Source organism: Clupea harengus, chromosome 4 (genome assembly GCF_900700415.2).
Source record: "Clupea harengus chromosome 4, Ch_v2.0.2, whole genome shotgun sequence".
In the NCBI taxonomy this organism is placed as follows: domain Eukaryota; kingdom Metazoa; phylum Chordata; class Actinopteri; order Clupeiformes; family Clupeidae; genus Clupea; species Clupea harengus.
Genome location: NC_045155.1, coordinates 9,403,130 through 9,427,284, shown reverse-complemented (window position 1 = coordinate 9,427,284; position 24,155 = coordinate 9,403,130). Strand labels below are relative to the sequence as shown.

The 24,155-nt window shown below is 42.2% G+C and overlaps 1 protein-coding gene across 1 annotated transcript; it reads right to left on the bottom strand.

Moving 5' to 3' along the window:
* Positions 1–13,384: 13,384 nt before the first annotated feature.
* Positions 13,385–24,004, bottom strand: ptk6b (PTK6 protein tyrosine kinase 6b). Its single transcript, XM_031566090.1, has 8 exons — positions 23,492–24,004; positions 21,870–21,991; positions 21,441–21,601; positions 19,877–20,045; positions 16,949–17,107; positions 14,547–14,728; positions 14,200–14,353; positions 13,385–13,945 (listed from the first exon to the last, which is right to left on the bottom strand). The coding sequence occupies exons 1-8, from the start codon at positions 23,896–23,898 to the stop codon at positions 13,761–13,763; spliced, it is 1,539 nt and encodes a 512-aa protein (XP_031421950.1). The 5' UTR covers positions 23,899–24,004; the 3' UTR covers positions 13,385–13,760.
* Positions 24,005–24,155: the final 151 nt, after the last annotated feature.

The window sequence follows — 24,155 nt, the reverse complement described above, 5'->3', positions numbered from 1 at the left end:
TTTTTAAAATGAGGAGATAAAAAAAACACTGACCGCACCATGTTTGCTCTGAAAGTTCTTTTACTGACTAAAGTTGCTTAAACAGTGCTCTCTATTATAGCCCCAAGCTGGCTGAATGGTGGATTGTACTAGTGGACCAGTGTATGTGTACGTGCCACTGCGGCTCTTTTGTCTGCCAAACGTGCGCTCACGCTGCTGCTTGAGCTAAGTAGTACACAATGTCCCATGTTGCCTTGTGGAGTTTGGCATGTCTCAACAGATGTTGCATAACTCAAACCGCTAGTTCATTCTCCATACGGTGCAGCGTGTGCTGCTCATCGTAAACAAGCGGTGAGTTTGTGTGCTCATCAAAGCCGAAGCCGTAATAAAATGGAGACGGGGCTTTAGCACAGCTCAACAGATACAAGAGAGAAGGTAGATTGGATCTCGCTGTTCTTGTGAGGGGGAAAAAAAACATAAGCTGTCAGAGGACTACTACAGACAGCAGTAGAAGTTAAAGGTTCAGTGAGCCACTGTGAGAAGTATGTAACCCTAAATAAAAAGGAATCTGTCACTGAGATTGACTATGTAGTGAAACAATAACAGAGATCAACGTTAAATAAGTTACCATAACAAGTGAGTAATATTAGTTTAAGAATTTATTTTTCCCTGTATTGAAAGTGCTGATTGGGTACATAGACAGAGAACATCTGCCTTTGTCTCTTAGCTGTCCAAGGCACACATATAGCAGTGCTGTGTCAATGGGGCCCATAAAGATGAAGCCTGGTGATAAAATCTCAATTACAAACAAATTACATTCAACACAAATGCTGGCCACTGTGAGCCAATTCAAGGGAGAATCCAGACATCATCAATAAAAGCACAAAATAGACAAAACCAAGAATCCCGTACACAAACTGCTCACACACTGTCATTTGCCTCCAAGCATAAATGAAGGTAGGCTATCATTCATGTCCTGGGCGTGAGATGGGTGAAGCATTTTCCAACCCCGCTAGCACTTTTTCCAGGTCACTGGGCAAAGTCACCAGTGGCTGGCTGGATGGATGGGAAATGGATGGAAAAGCCTTTTTGCTGACTCTGTTCTTTCATGTTTGCCTCTCTTCCTCTGAGCCTAGCAACAGGTTCTCATCAAAGAGGTGGGATGGGGTGGGGTTGGGGCACCACTCTTAGGAGGACCAGTCGAGCACTCGGATTGGATGCTGGCAGGGAGGGGACAGGGAGAGGGAGCTTTCTAGGATTTGTCCAAGGGGTCTCAGTATGGGGGGGGGGATTGAAGCAGTGCAATGGGGATTGGAAAGGGTGGGGGTGGGAATGTCTTATGCAACAGTGATTATTGCACACTGGCTGCAGGGGTTATCTTTAGATGAATTACAAAAAGGGATTTTCATTCATCCCTGTACAAAACACACAGCTGAGGGGGTAGGAGGTTCTGCCGTGGAGAACACGAAGAGAAGCAAGGTGCAGTGCTGATACTGAACATCATAGCACGCCACTAAACACACACACACACACACACACACACACACACACACACACACACACACACACACACACACACACACACACACACACAGAGAGAGACACACACACACTAACACATACTGTAACAGACACACTAAGACCCTCTCACACTCTTAGGCTCTTGCAGGCTGGAGTGTCCAGGGCTGGCTCTGGCTCGTGTCCACACAGCTGCGCAGAGGAGGGGGAGCCAGGCGGAGGAATGTTCCCCTGCCGCTGAGGTCTGCTCCTCAGGCTTCGGGGCCCGTGCCACTGGCCACCCTACTTCACCGCCCGGCTGGCCGGACTGTTCCGCCCAGAGGAGGGAGAGCGGGGTGACGGGGTCTGCAACACCACACTGAACATCCATTCTCTCGTCTGCCCCGGGAACCCTGGGAACGGAGGGAGGGAAAGAAGCGTCAGGCTTGGGCTGCTCTTTTGTAAGGGGCAGAGATTAGTGGGAAGGAATGGTGCAGCATTGCCAGGGTCATGGGCTCAAATCTCAGAGAGTACAGTTAATGTCATGAAATATGTAACCTATAAACTGTGACGCCCAGGGGGTTGAGTTATGGCTGTCTGTCAAGGTCTTTAGGGGACACTGAAACTCATCACAACCAACTCATCTTCATCAATGTATTTTTTTTACCTTTCTTAAAACCCCATTTACACTCATTATGTCTAAAAACTCTCGATTCATTGCAGCTACTGGTATGCAGCTGTTGAGTATATAAATGGGGTGATGTAGTTGTAAGGGTCGGGTTAGGGTTACACTTGCGAACATTTGAACTTTCTTGGGGTTTCCCTTTTTACTGTCAATGGGTTTCCCCTCAAAATCCAACCTGCAGGTCAATCCTCTGTTATCCTATTCAGATAGGATGACATAAGAATTTATGTTTATTTATTTTTGTATTATTTAGACCTAGCCTAGGCCTATTCTAATATGCTATTGATGTGAAACAGAACAGACCCCCCCCCCCTCCACATAACAAATCCCATATCAACTCCTGGTAAGGCCTTAAATATGTCAAAAGGGACGGAAATATATCAAGTATTCATTGTAGAGCTCACTGCACTTCCTGCTAAATGACAAAATTCATCTGATAATTAATAGGCCTATTAAGAAGCAATAATAAAGTATTTTCCATGAATTGCTTTCACTTTTGCAGGACATACAGTAAATGTAAAGTAAATTTCTCTTTTGGCCCTGCAGTAGTGTTTTTGTCATTTTGTAGCCAAATGATGTGTGTAACAGGGTGCTACTGAGGCTAAGGCCACAGTGAGTATTTACTGTACCTGGATGTGTGGAGGCAGTCACCCAGACAGTCACTTGCCTTTGTTTAGGTCGCTTTAAGCACTCAGAAAGACCATACACTGGTGTCATTTTTGCTGAGCTTTCAACGTCTGTGGAACAAAAAAGAAAAGAAAAGAGGATTTTACTCATACAACCTTTCCCCCCATTAGCTCTCTCTGGTATTACCTAGATACACGTGAGTCAAGATAATGCACAAATCACAACCACAAGCAAAGGCTGGTTCCTAAGAAGGCCATATTTCCCTGGGCTCCAATTTATTCATAAGGTTATTCCCAGAAAAAGAAACATGTTTTATCATATGAGTGGACATTTACAGTTTAAGATTTATCATAAAGGACTTTTATGAAAACAGAGAAAGCCTACTTGAAGCCATTTGGCTTATGGATTCTCATGGATATTATGCAAGTAGGCTACAAAAATGTGGTTGTTTGTCTCATAAATGCCCCCATATGACACAAACAGGACGTTTTGTCCTGATCTTCACTCCATTCACTAATGATCATAAGGGTGTTCTGTCTGTAAAAACAATACTCTGGAAAAACCTCCATGTGTTCTCCGCATGTAGTTCAAGCACTGAACAAACATGGAACCAAGCCATGCCGTTTAAGAATAGAGCAGACTCACTGCGGTAGAACTGGTTCCGGGCGAGAAGGCAGGCGGGGGAGTTCACACTGGTCATGATCAATTCCGTGGTTCCCGGGTTGAAAATACTGGGAAATAGTTCAGGGCTCAGAATACTGAAAGGAGAAGAGCAGGGGAAAGGTGGATGAGAGTCCCTCTTAGGTTTTTGAACTCATGGTGCTTGTTTGTTAGCTTTTTCTATTTTTCTAAGCATCAGGCACAAGCATTATCAAAGGCAGCAAAGATAAGAGCCGGCTGGCAATGTGGACAGAGGTTCAAAAGAGCAGTTAGTTTGGTGTTTGCTTCCTGAAATAACATTTTCTGAGTCATTGTGTTGTAAGAGGCTTTACAGGAAAACAAGTTCAACAAAAACACTGTATCTGTGTCAAACAAACATCTGAAAATAGAGACCAGGTGTTAAATTCACATCTCTGACTGATGTCCATGGAAGTGAGTGTGAGAGAAAGAGAGGAATGGAGGGAAAAGGTGATTTAACAGGCATATATAGCCAGAAAAGAGGTGATTTAACAGGCATATATAGCCAGAAAAGAGGTGATTTAACAGGCATATATAGCCAGAAAAGAGGTGATTTAACAGGCATATATAGCCAGAAAAGAGGTGATTTAACAGGCATATATAGCCAGAAAAGAGGTGATTTAACAGGCATATATAGCCAGAAGAGAGGTGATTTAACAGGCATATATAGCCAGAAAAGAGGTGATTTAACAGGCATATATAGCCAGAAAAGCCACCATTTACCTTATTCACACTCTCTATTCACTGCCCACAAGAGTGTTACAAATATTGTACCTGTACAATTGTACTCCAGCATGATAGTGCTTAGATGCACCATTCTCTACAACACTACAGAAATATAATGCCACTCTGTTAAAAAAGTGGCAATAAACATCAAAAGCTATCATCAAACTACATTCACATTATGACTTTGACAGCACTGAAATATGTTCACATTCATACCTACACTAAATTCAGTTAGACAGGCAGTTTGCTACTACATCCCTTTCAAATCGAGATCAACTGGCCAAGGTCAAAGATGTGTTGGGCTAAATAAAGCTGAATGTTGTTGATTTAACATGAGCAAGTCTGCTGTGGTTGCTGTGAAGCAAAGGTCATGGTATATATTTGTATTTCAGTCTGAGCTTTGTCAGCAAACATGTGGCTAAACCTCATTGCTCAGTGAGGTCTCAGGGACAAGGACTGTTTCATGAGAATGAATAGTATCATTAATGAATAATTATATAAACATACCAGAACTCAGTAAATAAGATAGAATTCTTCATCATTCATGACTCATTCATTCATTCACTCATGACTCACATGACACACACACACACACACACACACACACACACACACACACACACACACACACACACACACACACACACACACAGTTTAGAAGTTCTGGCTGCAAAAATGTTTCTGTCAGTTTGCAATAGGGAAGTAAGTGAAGAAGTCTTTAAAACAAATTGATTTACAAAAATCTAGTCATTGTAATCCAACACAATTCAAACATGTAGGAAAGTATAGCCTTGAAAATTATACTAAGTTAATAACATGTAGTGAGAAAAAAATTTGAGCATTTTGTGTGTATACAATTGTATTCAGTCTTTTTCTCAGTAGTCAGCCCTTTATTTAAAGTCACTGTCTCTGTTGATATTGACAGATGAGTAGAATTTCCCAGGCTTTTCTTTTAAGAGAATCGTAAGAACTATGTGAAGCTATCTGCTGCTTCATAAATCTATATTTCATAAGAAATACACACCTTCATTTGAACAAGCAGATTGGACAGCCGTGTTTCCACAGCATGTATCCCACCTCTCATGCAGACTGAGGTTACACACATGGAACACAGTGTATGCAATAACATCATTGGAGTAACACACATGTGAGCTTGAGGGTTGGCTAATCTCCACCAACACTATCAGGGCTGCTGAACAACCAAAACAACCACATGCCTGGTTTTGCTTACTAAGAGCAAAGAGGCTGTGTGGTGGTTTGCAATCCCATTGATTTTTCCATCAGTTCTGTTTATGATTGGATTTTCCCCGTCACTTTCAATTATCACCTTTTCACTCCACTCTGTTGCAACATCATCGTGTTGTGCAACCTACTAGGGTGATGTAGCCAAACTGAAAGTGTTAACATGATAAGTAGGACAGTGGCTATATAAGCTCCAAGACCTTTGGATGTGTGGCTGATTTTTTTGTATTAATTGTATCTACAGAACACAAGGAGAAATGAGTGAAACAAATCATATCCTGAGCAAAGCAGGTCAACCACATTGCATCACGTTATATTTAAAACAGGAAGACATGTTGTGAATAGATCTGACTCAATACTTAAACCTCCTTATGTCCGTTTCAGCCTCTGTGCACACATGCACTCACTCACACACACACACACACACACACACACACACACACACACACACACACACACACACACACACACACACACACACACACACACACACACACACACACACACACACACACACACACACACACACACACACATCTCCCTGACTCTCGTACCTTCTTGTGAAGCAGAGCACTTCTGACAAAATAACAGCCTTTCCCGCTCTAAATTTATTTCAAGCGAGTGAGAGAGAGACACACACATGTACTGCACACAGCAACAAAGTGCATGGGTTTAGTCTGTTTTCCACACATCCACACTGTCTCAAAGAGCCTCTGCCCTCCCCTGATCTACAGTCACTTCACTTCTCTTTGTCTTAATTCATTGCCTTGAATGAACAAACTGTCATTTTTAATCTGTTAGATTGAGTTTGCTTCATTCAGTCTGATGTGAATGGTTATTTCTTGGAGGACTGTGGACCACAAAACTTCAGGTGTGACTTATCCTAGTTGCTGAATATGAGTCTCAAAAACACAAGCTTGGATGAAATCCTCAGTAAAAAGATGAAATCCTTTGTGACTCAAACATTTGCTTTGTCAGCAAGTTATCGTGCAACCTCTGAGTCACAGGGTGCGGCATACACAGAAACACATGGCAGATAGAGAGACAGAGACAGAGAGAAAACAGAGAATGAGAGAGAGAAAGAAAGAAAGAGAGGGAGAGAGATACAGAGAGAGAAAGAGAGGGAGAGGGAGAGGGGGGGGGGAATTGGATTAGAGGTCATCAGCTGTTTCTCTGGCATGGTGGAGTATACAGCAGGCCCACCAGCCTGGCAGGAGACCCTCAAAATACCAGCGTGTTTTTTGCCAGTGTGGGACCGTTGAGAAAGATAAACAACAGGGGGTGGGAGCACACCCCCCAAAACAAAATATCTTGGCTTATAAGTTGAAACCCACACTGACACTGGCAAATAACAGCCAGATTGCCAATAGACAGCAAAACACATTATAAGCACATCCTACACAAAACTTCAATATCTATCAGCTTTGCCAAAACTATAGGCATGTAGCTAAAGCTGTATAGAATCTATACAGGTCTGGATGACAAGACACCGGTGTCCACTTAGAAGGAGCAAAGGCAAACTCACTGTTCCGTTCTCCTGGTTCTGTTTTGTAACGTTCCTGGTCTTGACTTGGGTAGTTTTGTCACAGGCGCGCGGTAATGGAACCAGCGAGGCAGACGAACCCAGTGGAGAGAGAAGAAGGGAGGGAGAGAGAGAGGTGGTGGTGGTGGGTCGGGTAAACCAGAGCAGAAAGCAACCGCACAGGCGTTCTCCACAGCCAGACTGGATCTTTATATCAGCAGCTCTACTCATCTGTGTCCCATGGCAATGTGATGCCCCACAACAGCTCACTATTGGCTGAGGAAGCAGCTCTGCCACCCCCCCTGTAACCATACACAACACCCCACCTCCCACCAACCTTCTTGACCTTTTTGGAGTAAGTCGGGGGGGGGGGGGGGGAATGAAGCAACAGGAAGCAATAGCTACCACTATGGTCTAAGGATATCTCCCTGTCTGCACTTTCATACTTTCTACTAGTTTAGCCACAACTAAGCCATGCAGACATTTTTTGTGATTACCTCAGCAGGACAGCTCTAGGGTTGTGGTCATATCTCCATACTTCACCAAAGGTAAATACAGAAGTAGGCTTGTTCTGAAACAGTCAACCTGATCTTGTGAAAAGACCACAAGACTCAGGCTTTTTTTATGAGAGGGTGAAGATCACATCCTGACACAGCAAGCAGATCTTATTAATCAGACTTTGATCTGAGGAGTACTTATGGGCCTCCCCCATTCTCTCTACTAATCCAAAAATGACTTGGGCATAGAACAACAAATGTTCACAAGCACGGGCCCTTCAACAAATTTGACACATGAGAAAGAAGTATGGAAATTATGTTTTGTGGGTAATGTTCATACTAACAAATTGTACATATCACACAAAGAGGGCCTTCGTCCACACTAACAAATTGTACATATCACACAAAGAGGGCCTTCGTCCACACTGAAACCTGGCCATGGCGGAATTCAGTATTGACCTGAATCTGTCAAGTAACAATGATGGCGTCTTGTAAAACTAGACCAAAGCTTCTGAAGGTGGAAGGACAGAAAGAGCCCAGACTCCAGCCCATGGATCACGGCCCTCCCAGTAGGAGGAGCAGAGAGCCCTGCTCAGCCCTCTCCTCCTTTGCACTCAGCTCCAGTCCTTGAGAGGTCACTCTGCACAAAGTTGAGCTGCATCCAGAGGCACAAAGGAGGAGCGGTGGGGAGACTGAAACTCTGAAGGAGGAGATGAGGAGGGAACGAGCCCCGCTGGGCGGTCTGTTCTCACACACTATTTAAGGTGGCTGTGGAGGACCCCTGTCTGATATCTGAAGTTGTTATGAGGAGTGCCTGTGTGAATATTACATTTGCGAAGCCATGTTGATGTGGTTTATATGGAATTGGAGCAAAGGTCATATGGAAATACAAAGAGGCCTGGGGTGATTTATAACCACTCCATATGTGCCAGTAATGAAAACTGTTAGTCTTTGTTTGCAGCATTGCAGCATTGGAATGCTACGCATTTTAAACGTCGATGCAAGTTAACTAAGCACATTTTCAGACAAAACTCTACAAGTTGGGCTCCCTAATGATGCAATGATAGCTAATCAGATTTGTTTGGTTCTCGTGGCTACAGCTTGATTATAGAGATCCCATGATGGGCCCATGATGTGGACAGTCTGAGGATGAGGAATTTCTCAGGAGCGTGTAACATGGTTACAGTGGCTAGTAGTCAGCTACACTGCCGACTCAGGGGCTGGGAGATGAGGAGGGAACGAGAGTCCCGCTGGGCAGTCTGTTCTCACACATTATTTAAGTTGGCTGAGGAGGACCCCTGTCAGATGTCTGAAGTTGTTATGAGGAGTGCCTGTGTGAAAATTACATTTGCAAAGCCATGTTGATGTGGTGTATATGGAATTGGAGCAAAGGTCATATGGAAATACAAAGAGGCCTCAGTGTCTTTCCTGACACAGTGAAGATATGGGGTGATTTATAACCACTCCATACGTGCCAGTAATGAAAAAAGCTGTTGAACACTTCCGACTATAAACAACTCCACGATACACATATTTGTATTTTTAAGTTCCATAGGGGCTCATCCATTCAAACGGCAAATATACTCAATGGGAATGTACCATTTGTTTGTGTAGGAGTTATTCACTTTGAACATAACAAAATCAAAAACAAAGAAATATGACAAATAGATCAGGCTAAACTCACATTTAACATCAGGGCAGGAGCTTAAAAAGCAGCATTGTATTGGAATGCTACGTATATTAAACGTCGATGTAAGTTAACTAAGCACATTTTCAGCAAAATTCTACAAGTTGTGCTTGGGCTCCTTAATGATGCAACGAGAGCTAATCAGATGTGTTTGGTTCTCGAGGCTACAGCTTGATTATAGAGATCCTATGATGGGCCCATGATGTGGACAGTCTGGTGATGAGGAATTTCTCAGGAGAGTGTAACATGGTTATAGTGGCTAGTCGGAGGAGGAACAGGAGGGTGACAGGCTGTGTTCTGAGATAACAAAGGCCCAGCATTAGCTAACTCACTATCCCATAACCCTTCATATGTGAGCTGCATCATATTTACCAACAGTAGGTCAGAGTTTCTGGACCCATGTAATCAGGTTACATTTTTCAACAAGGTTTTTTTTGTTGTACCGTTGGAATGACACTCCAAAAGACTAAGGTTATTTTCACACCCAATAACCTCTTTTAAGGGAGCCAAAATGTAGACTTGTGTCATCTGCAGGTTAATTCGACCAGACCTGGCTGGTTCCAAGAACCAGTGACTGTGCTCCACTGATGTCATCAGTCTACCAGTGAATAATTTCTCAGGGTTCTATAACTAGCCCATAAAACAACACAGGCAGTTTCACATCCGCTTTGTGTTTACAGTTGCACCATGGAAACAATGATCCAGTGCTGCCTTTGGTGGTCAGAGATTGTGATAGTTCCAGAACTAGACTAGAGCATTTTACAGAGTTCCAGCACAGCTCCCACACGACCAGTGTGATATGAGACCAGAGTTGTAGATCCACTGGGTCAGTCCTGACCACCATCATTCTGTAGTTACAGTATCCAGTTAGGCGAATCTGTAGATAGTAACAGACACCTATCAGCTACACTGCCGACTCAGGGGCTAGGAGAGCTCCTGAGCTGTGAGCAATGTGATCCCTGGGAGTATGTTACAGCACAGTGCAGGCATAGTGGGTCAGGGCAGGCTGCCTAGCTCTCCTGGGTCATCATTCAGAATGCTTTCAAAAACAACTCTGCTCCTCTCCACTGTGACCACATTGTCACCAATAACGTTTAGGCTAAACTGGCTCCTCACCAATGATATGTGCTTATTAGACAAGTTAAGAAATTTGATGGGATCAGGAATAAGCCTGAGGATTACCTAAGGAAAACAACAACAATTTGAATAGCTTAACTCCACAATTGCAACAATGTGCTTTTTGTCAGAGGGGAGACTCAAAGCATTCCAATGTTCTGGTACCAAAAGAGGGGGCAAAAAGGAGTACAACCAAGGACAATTTTCAAAATGTTTCAGATATGACCCACAATCTTGGCTGAGAAGATCATAATAGCAGTATTGAATCGTATTGTGTAGCTATAACCAGTGTTTGCACATGCAAACGGTACAGTTACCAGTCGGTCATACTCATACGCTAATATACCATTCTATTCAACTACTATTTTCTATGGTCATGTTGGTAGAAAGCAACCAAATCACTGACTCAAGGAAGGACTCACAGGCAGCTCCGCAGGTGTTAAAAGGACAAATTGAGACGAGAGCAGTCTAGTGCATACAGAGTCATGCAGACAGACCAGGCTGGCTTTCTGCCAGCCTGCTGCTGCTGACTTCTTGGGTCGTAACTCAGGACACCCAAGACGGCCTCACTCCCCTCTCCTGTGACCTTGATGAACACCCACTGAACCAGCCCAAGGTATATGATCTGGTTTATGTAAGAACATCTGAAGGCATCTCCCCCTTCTGCTGACCCCCCTTCCTCTACTACATATATGAAGGGTCATTCAACATGGAGGTGCAGGTATATACACAGGCTGATACACATACCAGTCTCCCTTTATTTAGAAACTAATGCACACTTCCAGGGGCAATAACACCCATGCCAAATAATCAGCCTGCACTGTGTACAATAGTGACCAATGAGACACAGAAATACACACACACACACACTTTTGTCATAAATGCATGAGCAAGTGCAAACAAACCTGTTGTCACAACCTGCATCCCCCCCCACACACACACACCAGCATCATACCCTTAAACCTGAAAAGCGTGGACATCACTCCTGAGTGGTCAGGTGCGGTTCTATTTCTATGGCCTGACCTCCTTTGACTGCATGTGTGCTCTCCTGCAGCAGAGTGCCTGCTCTCCCAGGCTCAGTGTGTCACAAAAAGCTCCCCTGTCCGCCTCTCTCTCTCTCTCTCTTTCTCTGGGATGGGTGCCAAGCTCTGGGGCCTGACTCTCCACTGGCCGGCCGGATTGTAAGGAGCTGGCTGTGCGCTGTGTGTCTGAACATGGACTGGATGGAAGCGGTTTTCCTCAGATATGCTGCATCATCACTCGAGCGGTCTCGTTCTCAGCACACAGCAAGCACACACACATACACCGTCGCTCACACACCATCTCTCGTTGTCTCTCTCTCACAGACAACAGGGATTAGGGTGGCAGTGGTTCTAGTGACTCAGGAACACCATTCTGGGCAGCCCCTGAGTGACTGACCCATTTTTCTGTAAGTAGACCCGGAGGCTATATTCAGCCACTGACACGTCTTTTTGTCATGTATTGTTGAAAGAATGTATAGGCTATTACGATAGAACACACAGATTAACACACCAAACCGACAACGAATAGAGTAAAACTAGTCCAACACAACAGCATAAAATTAGCATTTCATCATCCAATGTGTTTGAACAGTTTTTAATGTTAAAAATACGTTATAAATAGCTGCCTTCTGCTGCTAATGCACTCATGGCGTGACTAACATGGCGCTGGGAAGTGGGCCAGAGGTGAAAACCTTAAAATATCTCACTTCCAAAATGTCGTCCCCATGTTTGCTGTTATGGCATGTGATCAGAGAACCCTAGTAGCCTAGCAAACAAATAAGATCCAGATTAACAAGGAAAACCTGGCAATCACCAACAACAGTTGGCACTCATAAAATATTGCTAGCATGCTAACTGCTGTCTGTTGGCGATATAGTTGGCAATGTCTTTACTGTGAAAGCTTTTCTGATATTGTTTCACAGGGTGGTCCACAGAACTCCATAGTACATCACCTAGGCGGCTGATGGGAACCTGTTTATCAAAGTAGTATTTGTAGTAGTAAAGTAGTATTTGAGTTTATGAAAGAGTTACGTTTTAAGTACAGCTGTCAAGCGATTAATACGATTAATCTAATTAATGACATGCCTTCTGATTAATGAATGTAAATTAATTAATTAAATTAATCTTTTTTCTTGACTTCCTGATTGTTTGTCTAAAACTAGCGAGCTAGGTAAGAATTTAGGTAACGTAAAGCAGGTAAAGCACTGAAAAAATCTTGCTAGCTTGTGGACTTTTGTCACACAAAAACCTGTGCCTTGTAACTTTGCTTCACCTCAGTCAAATGGAATGTTTTTTTTCATATATAGCATCACTTTGCTATTTTTATCATGAACTGCTGTCTACTGTAAGGTTTTTGTTTTGAGGTATGCTAGTTTACAGTTGGCACTCATAAAATATTGCTAGCATGCTAACTGCTGTCTGTTGGCGATATAGTTGGCAATGTCTTTACTGTGAAAGCTTTTCTGATATTGTTTCACAGGGTGGTCCACAGAACTCCATAGTACATCACCTAGGCGGCTGATGGGAACAACAGGTCACATGTCCATTTACCATCAACATTAATTTGAAGATTTTGCCAAAATTAGCTGTCAAAAAGTTGTAGATTACTGTGTAGTGTTGCTTTAAGGTCTTAAATGATTGGATGGAACAATTCATAACTGATTAAAGGGTCCAGACATGGAGCTACATTTAAAAGATTTTCAACAAAGTAGGTCAAAGACCATAATCTGAGACAAATTTTTTTTAATCGAAACGATTTATATAACCTGAGAAGTTCTGCTATACTAAACTATAGTCATTTCAAAGTTCTGCTATACTAAACTATAGTCATTTCAAAGTCTTTTCAAAATGTCTAAAATACTGTGTTATAATAACACCAGGATCCAGGATGTTTTTCACCTGACAATTTTTGTGTTTACAGTCGTTCAAGTGCCCCCCAATGGCTATAACTAGCAAGGTCATGTTTGCAGACCTACGGTGCCAAAACAGACCCCTGGCCAAAGACCAATATGAACATGTTTCAAAGTCGTTGAAAGAAATGAATGAAAATGGATGAACCCAAACACTCACTATGGGTTTATCTTTCAAAATAAAATAAAAAACCTGTCAGATATTCATTGATATTTATGGCAAGATTTAACTGTGAGGCATATTTCACTGCTTATCAGGCATCTGAAACAGCTTGCACAGGCAAACACTGGTACACCATCAAATGGCATAAGCCTCTCAAGTTTTCAATATAATAACACACCTCACTGTTCTTTTTGGTACACCAGGAAAGAGAAACTCAAACCTATGTGACTGTAACATAAAACACAGATTTATGTTACTATATCACATACAGTGGAACTCGGTTTCAAACACACAGGAATGTTGAAGCTTTTCCTTGACGTATGCTTCAAACTTTCCTATTCCAGCGTGCAACTTTGTTGCCCTCTAGTGGTGTTGAGTGGACATAGCATCCCAAGTCTTATAAATGTGCTCATGCCAGTTCATAGCGGTTGACGTTCTCAAGGTCAGGCTTCAGGTCTTTGAAACTCGGTCTATCATCTGGATTGGCACTCCAGCAAGAAAGCATGATGTCAAAGATGAACTTTGGGCATTTTGTGGGTGCTGGCATCCGATAACCCTCAATGATTTGGTCGTACACTTCATTGGTGTTGAATCCTAAATCATAAAAAATATCAAGATCACATTTCAGCCATTCTTACTACAAAAGGATGAACACACCTTGTGGAATTTCAATGCAATTTCAATGTAAATGCCACCAGGATTTTGTACCCATCACACTGGACTACAGTACATATTAGGACAGAAGTTAAGCTCTTCTTCAACTGTCATCAATTTCAATTCAACTCAATTAAATTTTATTTCTATAGTGCCAATAACAATTGAAAGTGTCGCTTTACGGGGCGGTATACCTGGATAGGGCACTCCACCATAGGACATTATCTCATGGAGGAGGATACCAAAGGACCAGACATCTGACTTGTTAGAAAAGCGCCCGTGGCTGATGGCCTCCGGGGCACACCACTTATAGGGGATCTTCTTCTCATCTGACAAGTAGAAGGGATCCTGCAGTTGGAATGTGACAAGTCGTTGGTTGAAGATAAAGAGCAAAATAGAATGGAGGACAATTTGCTGAACAGAAACATACAAAGCTGACACAGAAACCGAAACCAATAATAAATCTACACAAGGTCAGCTACTGTCTGAAATACGTGGCAAACATAAGCGTGCCACACCATAGTTAAGTTCACCAGCGGACCTTGATGATCCGAGCCAGGCCGAAGTCAGCCACTTTGCAGATGTTGTTCTCTCCCACCAGGACGTTGCGCGCTGCCAGATCCCTGTGGATACTGTTCTGCGACTCCAGGTAGCACATCCCGTCAGCCACCTGAGCTGCCATGTCGACGAGACACGCACAATCCAGCGCCATCCCCTCTTTACCTGTAAGGATGGATAGGAGAGGGGAGGAGGAGGGGAGGGGTGAGGGAAGAGGAGAGGAGAGGTTGGTCACAACTGACTTCACACCCTAGGCTTAGTTCCACATACTGCATGGGCATACTTCCTCAAACAATGCTTGGGAATAGTTCTACATACTGCACTTCTGGTTCCCCTGACTAGAAGGTTTATGAGTTTATGAGGATTGTAAACTCATTTGCCATCTGGTTTGACAAGTTACCACACCACTAATAAAGTGTCAATCGACAAACCTGGATGTCACCTAACAAGATTAATATTTAGATATGGACTGTGGCTTAGATATGACATTAAGAGGAACATGTAGGAGGTTTTCATGACAAGATTAAACATGATGTCAAAGTAGGTAACACAAAGTTTATGCCATTATCATCAAACAGCAAATGCATATTTAGCTGTTCCTCACAAAAAACTGTTTATCAAAGTAGTATTTGTAGTAGTAAAGTAGTATTTGAGTTTATGAAAGAGTTACGTTTTAAGTACAGCTGTCAAGCGATTAATACGATTAATCTAATTAATGACATGCCTTCTGATTAATGAATGTAAATTAATTAATTAAATTAATCTTTTTTCTTGACTTCCTGATTGTTTGTCTAAAACTAGCGAGCTAGGTAAGAATTTAGGTAACGTAAAGCAGGTAAAGCACTGAAAAAATCTTGCTAGCTTGTGGACTTTTGTCACACAAAAACCTGCGCCTTGTAACTTTGCTTCACCTCAGTCAAATGGAATGTTTTTTTTTCATATATAGCATCACTTTGCTATTTTTTATCATGAACTGCTGTCTACTGTAAGGTTTTTGTTTTGAGGTATGCTAGTTTAGAGGGTTTAAAGGTAGCCTATGTTTTTAAAGTCTAGTTTTTAGAGCATCTTATTTTTTAGTAATTGGCTATATATATGGACATGTAGAGGAGATATAAACACACCTCCCACCAGCATATATATTATATATTCACTGTGTAGTTTGAGTGAGTATATATTTTGTAAGAATAGGTTTTACAACATGGCTTTCCGAAGTACATTTATTCAGTCCAATTCAATTTCATTTATTTATAGTGCGCCAACAACAATTGGGATTGTCTGAGGGTGCTTTACAAAACCCAGAGCCTGAACCCCCCCCAGAGCAAGCCCTTAGGTGACGGTGGCAAGGAAAAACTATCTTTAAACAGGAAGAAACCTTGAGCAGAACCCAGCTCGTGAACCCACTTCATAAGGTGAGACCCATCTGCCTGGGGCCAGCTAGGTAGAGAAACAGAAAAGGGAGGGCAGGAGGGAAGGGAGGAGTGAAGAGATGAGAGAATCAGGCGCAAGCAGATTTATGTATCCATCAGTCAGGATAAAACATATAAGCATACATTGATTGATAGTGATACAAGATTGATAGTGTTGAAAATGGAGAGAGAATGTAGGTTGTAGCTAGGTGGGTATACAGTACTCATAAGGTCATGATTATAAGGATAAGCAGAGCTATGGAGCAGAAATCTATGGCAATGACAGCATTTGTTTATATCACAGGTAAATAGACACAAAATATGAGATGTAGCATAAGCAGAGTAGTAATTGTGCATAACAGTTTTGTGGGAATGGGCAGCGGTATGCAGAGGGCTTTTCACCACTCAGTTTCTGCTTTTACATGTACATGCTCGATTAGGAAAATAGTGTATAGTATAGTTGAATGACAGTTTGTTCTTACAGTTATGGTTAGAAATATTTGACAAATTATCTTCGGTGATAATTCCAAGATGAAGCTGTAGACCTAACATCCAAACATTGATGCTTGCTCCATGTCAAAAGCGTGCCGTGGGAGAAATACGAACTGTTACCACAACATAGACTGCCCACTATCATACACAGTAAAAGAAGGGCCACTATTCAAATCCATCCAATATGGCTGACGCAGAGTGGTTTACATATGGGGCCACAGGGCATCATAGTTATTCTTCTATAATAACGTAAAAACTGATTTTTGTCTTTTTGAATTTCCCAATGATTCCATTCCACTTTGGCAAAACCAAAATGTAACCAGGAATTTTACAATCAAAAATAAGTTCAATACATAGTCCATACTTATCACTATTTGTCATGCACTGAACACCAACAGAATCATTCGGCGAGAGTGGACACTAGCTTACCTCTGAGGAAGTCCAGCAGATCAACAGAATCATTGGGCGAGAGTGGACACTAGCTTACCTCTGAGGAAGTCCAGCAGATCGCCCTTCTCCATGTACTCAGTGATGATGTAGTATGGCTCGGAGGAGGTGCAGATGGCGAAGAGGGAGATGAGGTGTCTGTGTCTGAACTTCTTCAGGATCTGCACTTCCCTATAGAACTCCCGCTGGTTCAAATACTCTGAGAGATACGTAAATCGATGGAGAGAAAGAGGAACCGAGAAAAGGACAGAGAGAGAGAGGGGGGAAAGAGGGTTAGAGAAAGAAACAGAAGACATTATATGAGAAACGGGAGGAGCGAGGGAAAAGGAAGGAGAGTATTACTAGATTACATTAATAGATTAGATGGCGGAGATATGCATCTTGTTTCTTTGAAAATACATATGAACGGTGTGTGTATGTATGTGAGTGTGTGTGTGGGTCTGTGTGTGTGATTTTGTGTTTGTATTGTCTTGACATGCGTGTGAACAGTGAGAGAGCAGACTTCCATAGGAGAGCAAGAGGATAATCCGCCTCCCTGTCAGTGCTAACACAGAGTGTGGGATTAATGTATGAAGGAGTAAAAAGGTCCCATCCCCTGTTCAGAGTCCGTAATCTCTTCTCCCAAATCCCCGGAGATTAGGTCCCATTTAAGACTGTAAAACAGGCCTCTTCAGGGACGACAGGCCTTATTCCTGGTCAGTCAGGTGAGTGTGTGTGTGGCTCAGGATGTCACTGTTACAATTATCTGACCAATTAGAGCATTGATTGGTCTCAGAGAGCTGTGGATTTGTTGCTCAGATTTCACTTACATTTGGTACACTGGGAAAACGTATCCCATTTCACGTTGAGCATGGCCATTAGTTTGCATTGGTCATTTCTTTGTAAATTATTTAAACTTCTCTGGCATTTATAGTTGTCTGAATAAACATATGTACAACCCATTGAGAACATTAGATCCTTGGCTGCTGATTATTTTAGTGGAGAATGATGTGTTGTTTCAAACCCTACTGGCTACGAACCATACTGATTATTCTTACATCAGTGCTCTCCTTAGGAAGTTCACATCTGAAAATATAACACAATAAATTACTCATGGGAGAAATGTTGACCCACACAATATTTGTTAACAGAGAGAGCCCATCTATTTACCAGAAGCTCTACACTTCAGACTACTATACTACTACTATATACACACATAATATTACTACAACTACTCTGCACTAGGGATGCAACGGTACAGTGGACCCACGGTTTGGTATGTATCACGGTTTTTGGGCCATGGCAACAGTGTGCTTTTGCTATCTTCAAGACGCGGTGCCTCTCCAAATTTGCTTTTCTCTCTGTCTAGTGGTAGTCCGTGGTGAAGTTGGAGCTGAGATCATTTCCGCTGTCTTCTCCAGCTCCTATTTGAATACAGATTGTTGAGGGAAATTCTAACAGGCACCAGAGAAGAGAGCGCAGCCCAGTAGGCAAGTTTTGAAAATGATATGAAATTGACAGGTGTACTGTAATACTGCAGTTCACATGTGCATATTGAACTACATATCAACTGTTTCTGTCCTTCCCTCCTGAGGACACCACGGTCTCGGCACGGATCTCGAACTGTCTCGCTGATATATCCACATGGATGAAAAATCACCACCTTCAGCTGAACCTGGCCAAAACGGAACTGATGGTCTTCCCAGCCAAACAGGTCATCCACCACAACATCAATATCAATACTGACTCTTTATCTCTTGCTCCATCCAAAACAGCAAGAAACCTCGGGGTCATTATTGATGACCAACTGACCTTCACGGCCCACATCGCCTCTGTCTCCAGGTCGTGCCGCTTTGCGCTATACAACATCCGCAAAATCACTTCAGCAGTTACATTCCTGCACTTCTTTTTCCTTTTTTCTAGGTCGTTGTTTTTCTAATTCTCATGTAAAGTAGTATTTATTGTTACACCATGCTTTTTATTGCTCTTAGCTTGACTGTTCTCTCCCTTGTACGTCGCTTTGGACAAAAGCGTCTGCTAAATGACTAAATGTAAATGTAAATGTGAACTGTAGGGGGCGCACCGAACGATTTAACAATATACAGTGTACCGTTAATAGACCACTGCCCCTCAATGATGCTGTTCTGGGTAATATATTCCTTTATCTTCCATGTTTAAACAAGAACATATTGAATAAATGAATACACCTGATTGAGATAATCAAGGTAATCATAATCAGACTTTAAAGGTGAACTAAGTAGTTTTTGCTTTTTTGCTTGGCTTGCAATCAGAGGTGGGTAGAGTAAGCAAAAGCTGTACTCAAGTAAAAGTATTGTTACTTTATAATAATAATGACTGAAGTAGAAGTGAAAGTACCTGTCAATGTCTTGAGTAAGAGTAAAAATGTATGTCATTAAAATGAGTACTCAAGTAGAAGTAGTGAGCAACTTCATATGATGATATTTACTAGGCATATGGATATTCAAAAGTGGGGTTATGCTCCGCACTGACCTACGAACCATATATGTTTATGTAGCCAAAGCAGTCGACGTTGTAGGCTAGAATCTGTGCATGTGTAAATACAAATAACTTTATATAAGAGTAGCGAGACATGTGTAGTCTAATGTACCCATATATACATACATTTTTTAATCGTAAATGTACTCGAGTAAGAGTTAAAAGTATTCCACATTAAATTTAAATTAAAGGTACATCTATCAATGATGACATAACCCTGAAGGCTTGATATTTCCCAGTATTTTGCCCAATATTATTGTGTACTTCACATACCTTGGTTTTCTGTTTAAACCCTTTTGATGCATTTGTTTACATGCCTGCTAAATAATCAACAAATGCATGCCTCAAATGCACCTGCACCTTTAATCAGGGATGCTGCAGTAGAGACATGAGAAGGACACACAACACAGAGATTCCCGTAGGAAGGGGACATAGAGACACAGACAGGCACCTCCAGCACCCCCCCACTCACCATTGTTCTTTAGGATCTTGATGGCAACGTTGATGCGGTTCTTCCACTTTCCCAGGAAGACGTCCGCGAAGAAGCCTGTACCCAGTCTGTCCTCCAGGGTGAACTCCTCCTTGGGCAGCTCCCACTCGTCCACAGTGGTGTGGGACAGGTCCAGGGGCTCGGGCTCTTTCTGAAAAGTAATGAATAGCCATGAATTCAACATTCACATGCTCATACATACACAGACAAACTAGCAAAACTGGTTGTAAGAAAGACAGACAGGAAATTAAGGTGGATGTTTCACAATCTGTGGTAAATGAAGGCAGTGAAGGCAAAACTCAAATGCACTCAAATACATACATGTGTACAGACAGACATAGACAGTTTTTTAGGGAGTTGAGGATAGGTAGAAAGAGTCAGCTTTTTAGTGAGGGACACTGTTTTCTTTCACTGTTCAAAGTCCAGTTCCCCATCGATGGTGTATGAACTAGCTAAAAAATGAAATGGTCACCATGGCAATACCATGACCACAATGCGGAACCACATCCTGTTTTTATTTCTCCTTTTAAATGTACTGAGAGAGAAATTCCCCGGAGTGGAGAAAGAGGATAGAGAAACACATTCATTTTAAAAGAGACAGAGTGTAAGAGGATAAAGAAAGGAAAACTATTCTTCTCCTTGTATTATATAGAGCTGAAGTACTGTTCCTCACATAAAATATGGCAGTAGGGCCCCTTGAATTACAGACAATGTGTCCCAATGTTTAGAATTTAATACTTTCTGAAAGTGAGATAATAGAGACGATTATTACTTTAATGACGCAGAACCTGGTTACCTTAATTGAATTACCGGAACTACGTCATCTGTGGTTTAATGACCATGAAAAAACTTTGTTAGAAAGACAATTATATAAATGGATACATTTCCTAATGCAACAACATGGGGCTAGGTCAAAATGAACATGGGTTATTAGCAGAGACTGTGCAGCCTCACATTACCACAACACTAAGTATGAAAACATGACAAGCATGACTCTCTCGCTGGCTGCATTCTGAGAAAGAGAAAGATGGGGGGAGCAAGCGGGGAATAGCAGAAGGCACTGGTGTAAAAACACTTGCTTTCCCTCAACTTGCAGATCATTTTGTGTAAAGTGGAGTCTCTAAGGATTCCTCACCTAAAAAACCCTTGATTTAATCTATGTCCCTAAAATCTTATGAGCCATGATGAGGTGCACTTTGAATTGTTGAATTACAGCAACTGTTAACAGTGAGGAAACCTGGGACTGCAAAGGGCCCTCGTGGACAGGGTTTTATGAAGAATATGGGTTTTTAAAAAGAGTTTGAAGCAATGCAAATATCTTTTGCTATCCACCAGGATCTGCCAGCATTGAAAAATCCCCCCTTTTCCCTGTGATGTGATGCTGATTACAGAACCCAAAACATCCCCAGAGATCTCAGGTTTTCTGTCAAACTATCTTTTTTGGTAATGCCTATCAGAATTTAAAGTCAACTGGCTAGTACACCAAAGCACATTATTTCCAGCAACACAAAGCTGAATGCAGTAGTATCATGACTCCATCACTCACCCTCACACAGGCCTGGCCCAGACGTTCCACTGAAGCCAGTCGGTGGCTCTTGTAATGCTCCACCAGGTCTTGCAGGCTGGGGAAGCTACTGGTGCGGTCCATGTAGAACTGCCCATCCGTTTGGTAGATCTTGAAGTGCCTTGCGCAGTTGTCTACCTTGACTGTGTACGTGGACAGAAGAGGAAATAATAATGAAGGGGGATTTCAAATAGTTTTTTTTTTTTTTAAAACAGCTTTTGTCATGAAAGATTTCAAAAGTGGAAGTGGTAAACTGGTATGAGAAGCTCTACACCGGCTGAACTTTATTCAGTTTTTGAGAAATAGAGAGAGGGCAAACCTAAATTGACACATATTTCCTTCTCTATTGTTTCACCAACAAATGGCACATAGATGACACACACACACACACACGCTCCAGTAATCCCACACCTGAAAGTACGTGGCCCACATTGCCAGTTTCACTGAGGCGAATGAGGAAAGCGCCCTCACTGTTCTTGTGCGACATCAGATGATTGAGTGCTTCAAAGCGGCTCATCTTCCCGTAGAACCACCTGAGGAACACACAAAACAACAGTCATATCATATATGCACACGTGAGAAGTAATATTTGTACACCAGAGGAAGAGAAATTCAAAAGAATAAAAGGTGCGGAAGGAGATGGTAGGTAAAATTACAGTTAATTATTAAACACAAACCTATTGTTAAACAATATTTGATTTACGATTTGGAAATACGATTTGGTTCTATGTGAAGTATGACGTGACGAAGAGGACTGTCACGGAAGATCAGAAACAAACATGTCAAAACAAAGAACAAAACAACATTTTTTTTTTCTTTCTACTTTGATGTGTAATTTGTCTTGGAACTCCACTCACCATCTACACTAAGCTTGTGCTCAGACATATCATATTACACCCACTCTGTCCTGTCACATCCAGCTAGCATACCAGCATTGCATATTACTAATTTAGGGAAAGGGGGAAAGATTCTATGGAGATTCTATTAGATTCTAGTGGCTCCAGGTAGTCCCCCAACCCTGGTACATATCCAGAAGGATCTGGGATTGTGTGACAGGACAGCGAACTCCCAGATACACCCAGGTCTCTATCGATTAATTCATTATAGAAAAAATAAGGAGTCAAAAAGGCAGATGAATCTAACTCTATGATGCTCCTAGACCCCACATGACCCTACGACAGTGCAAACAGTGATATATGCGGTCATATTTGATGGATTTCAATTGGGACCTCTAGAAAAAACAATGGCCAGTCTGCGTTGCGGTAATTGTTCCTATTTCTCCCAAGGGGCGCTGTTGGTGTGGAGCTATCATCAATGTTTTTGGCTGTACTGACAGTTGGATGATAGGTCCAGCCTCATCTTGGATGTTTTTGTATACATCACCTCTTTGTCGAGTTCGAGAAAAATAATTCCAGAACTTTAGAAACGCTCGCGCAAAAACCTCTCGAAAAAGGCAATTTGTAACATATTTCTAACCATAACTGTATGAACAAATTGTTATTTAACCATACTACATAAAAACATTACATTTGACCTCGAGTAATTTAGACTAATTAATCACAAAGCGTGTGATTAATTCGATTAATGTTTTTAATCGGTTGGCAGTCCTAATCTAACACATCACATCTCAGAAGATAGTCGGAGGGAGTCGTTTCCGTAACAAAGACCACAATTAAACCAGTGGTAATCAGTAAGCAGATGTTTGCGAAACAGTTAAAAAGTCTGACATGGAATCTGATACGTGAGGAACGTTGAGTCTGACAAACCCCTGTAATGCCAATCTCACAGCAACTTTGAGCGCAATTGACGTAATCCCTCTCATCATGTTTAGCACCATTTCAAATGTTCCGAAACTGTGTAATACATTTTCGTTTTGAAAAAAAAAAAAAAATTAGGCTACGTGTTAAGATATGATCCGACAAATCTGAAACTGAACTTGAATATTTCTATTAAACTCTGACAGATCCCATTAAAAGACGAAAAGGCTAAATGTAAAGCCAATTAGGTGCGTTTGGATGCAGTCAGGTACTCACGGCTGGGCGTCATCGGCCTCTCCACTAGCTAGGTAGTTATGTGGCACAATGCCCGTGGCCAGTGTGCACCCATTCCTGTCAATTCTTCGGGCAGTCCACCACTCGCCCGTGGAATCGATGACTTTGAATAGATCACCTTCACTGAAAGATAGCTCATCCTCTGCCCGCGCTTCGAAAGACCAAAGAGCCCGGTAGATGCCACTCTCCGGGCTCAGGCTAGGTTGAGGGGCTCCATTGAAGGAGTGCGCCGCGTAACGCGACGTATTATTCACCGAGTTAGCCATGGTCCTGGAATCTAAACTGTCCTCACACTTACTGGAACTTCTTCCATTGTCTCCTGATTTATTAAACATTCGAGCCCATAATGTCTGAAGACACGGGCATATTTTTACGGTGGTTTCACCCATGTGATATTCCAGCCAGGAGGCGTAGCGCACTAAGGGAAATAAATAAGAACGACGGAAAGAAACACCTGCTCATCGGGTTAAGCGTCCGAGGCATCTGTGGAATGCATTTGGTAGACTGTCAAAACTTCCTCCTGTCAACCACGCCTACATTGACATCTCAGCAGGAAGTGTTAAAAGGCATATACCGTATAGCCTGCTGCTGTAATTGTATTAAGCCTGATCGCGCTGAAACCGCACACAGATCATTTGACATTCTA

Excerpts from the sequence above, each read along its gene's own strand:
- ptk6b (XM_031566090.1), bottom strand. The coding sequence starts at position 23,898 with ATGGGTGAAACCACCGTAAAAATATGCCCGTGTCTTCAGACATTATGG. Across the intron at positions 21,992-23,491 it reads GAGGCCGATGACGCCCAGCC|GTGGTTCTACGGGAAGATGA; the intron begins GTGAGTACCTGA and ends TGTGTTCCTCAG. Across the intron at positions 20,046-21,440 it reads TGGGCCAGGCCTGTGTGAGG|AAAGAGCCCGAGCCCCTGGA; the intron begins GTGAGTGATGGA and ends ATTACTTTTCAG.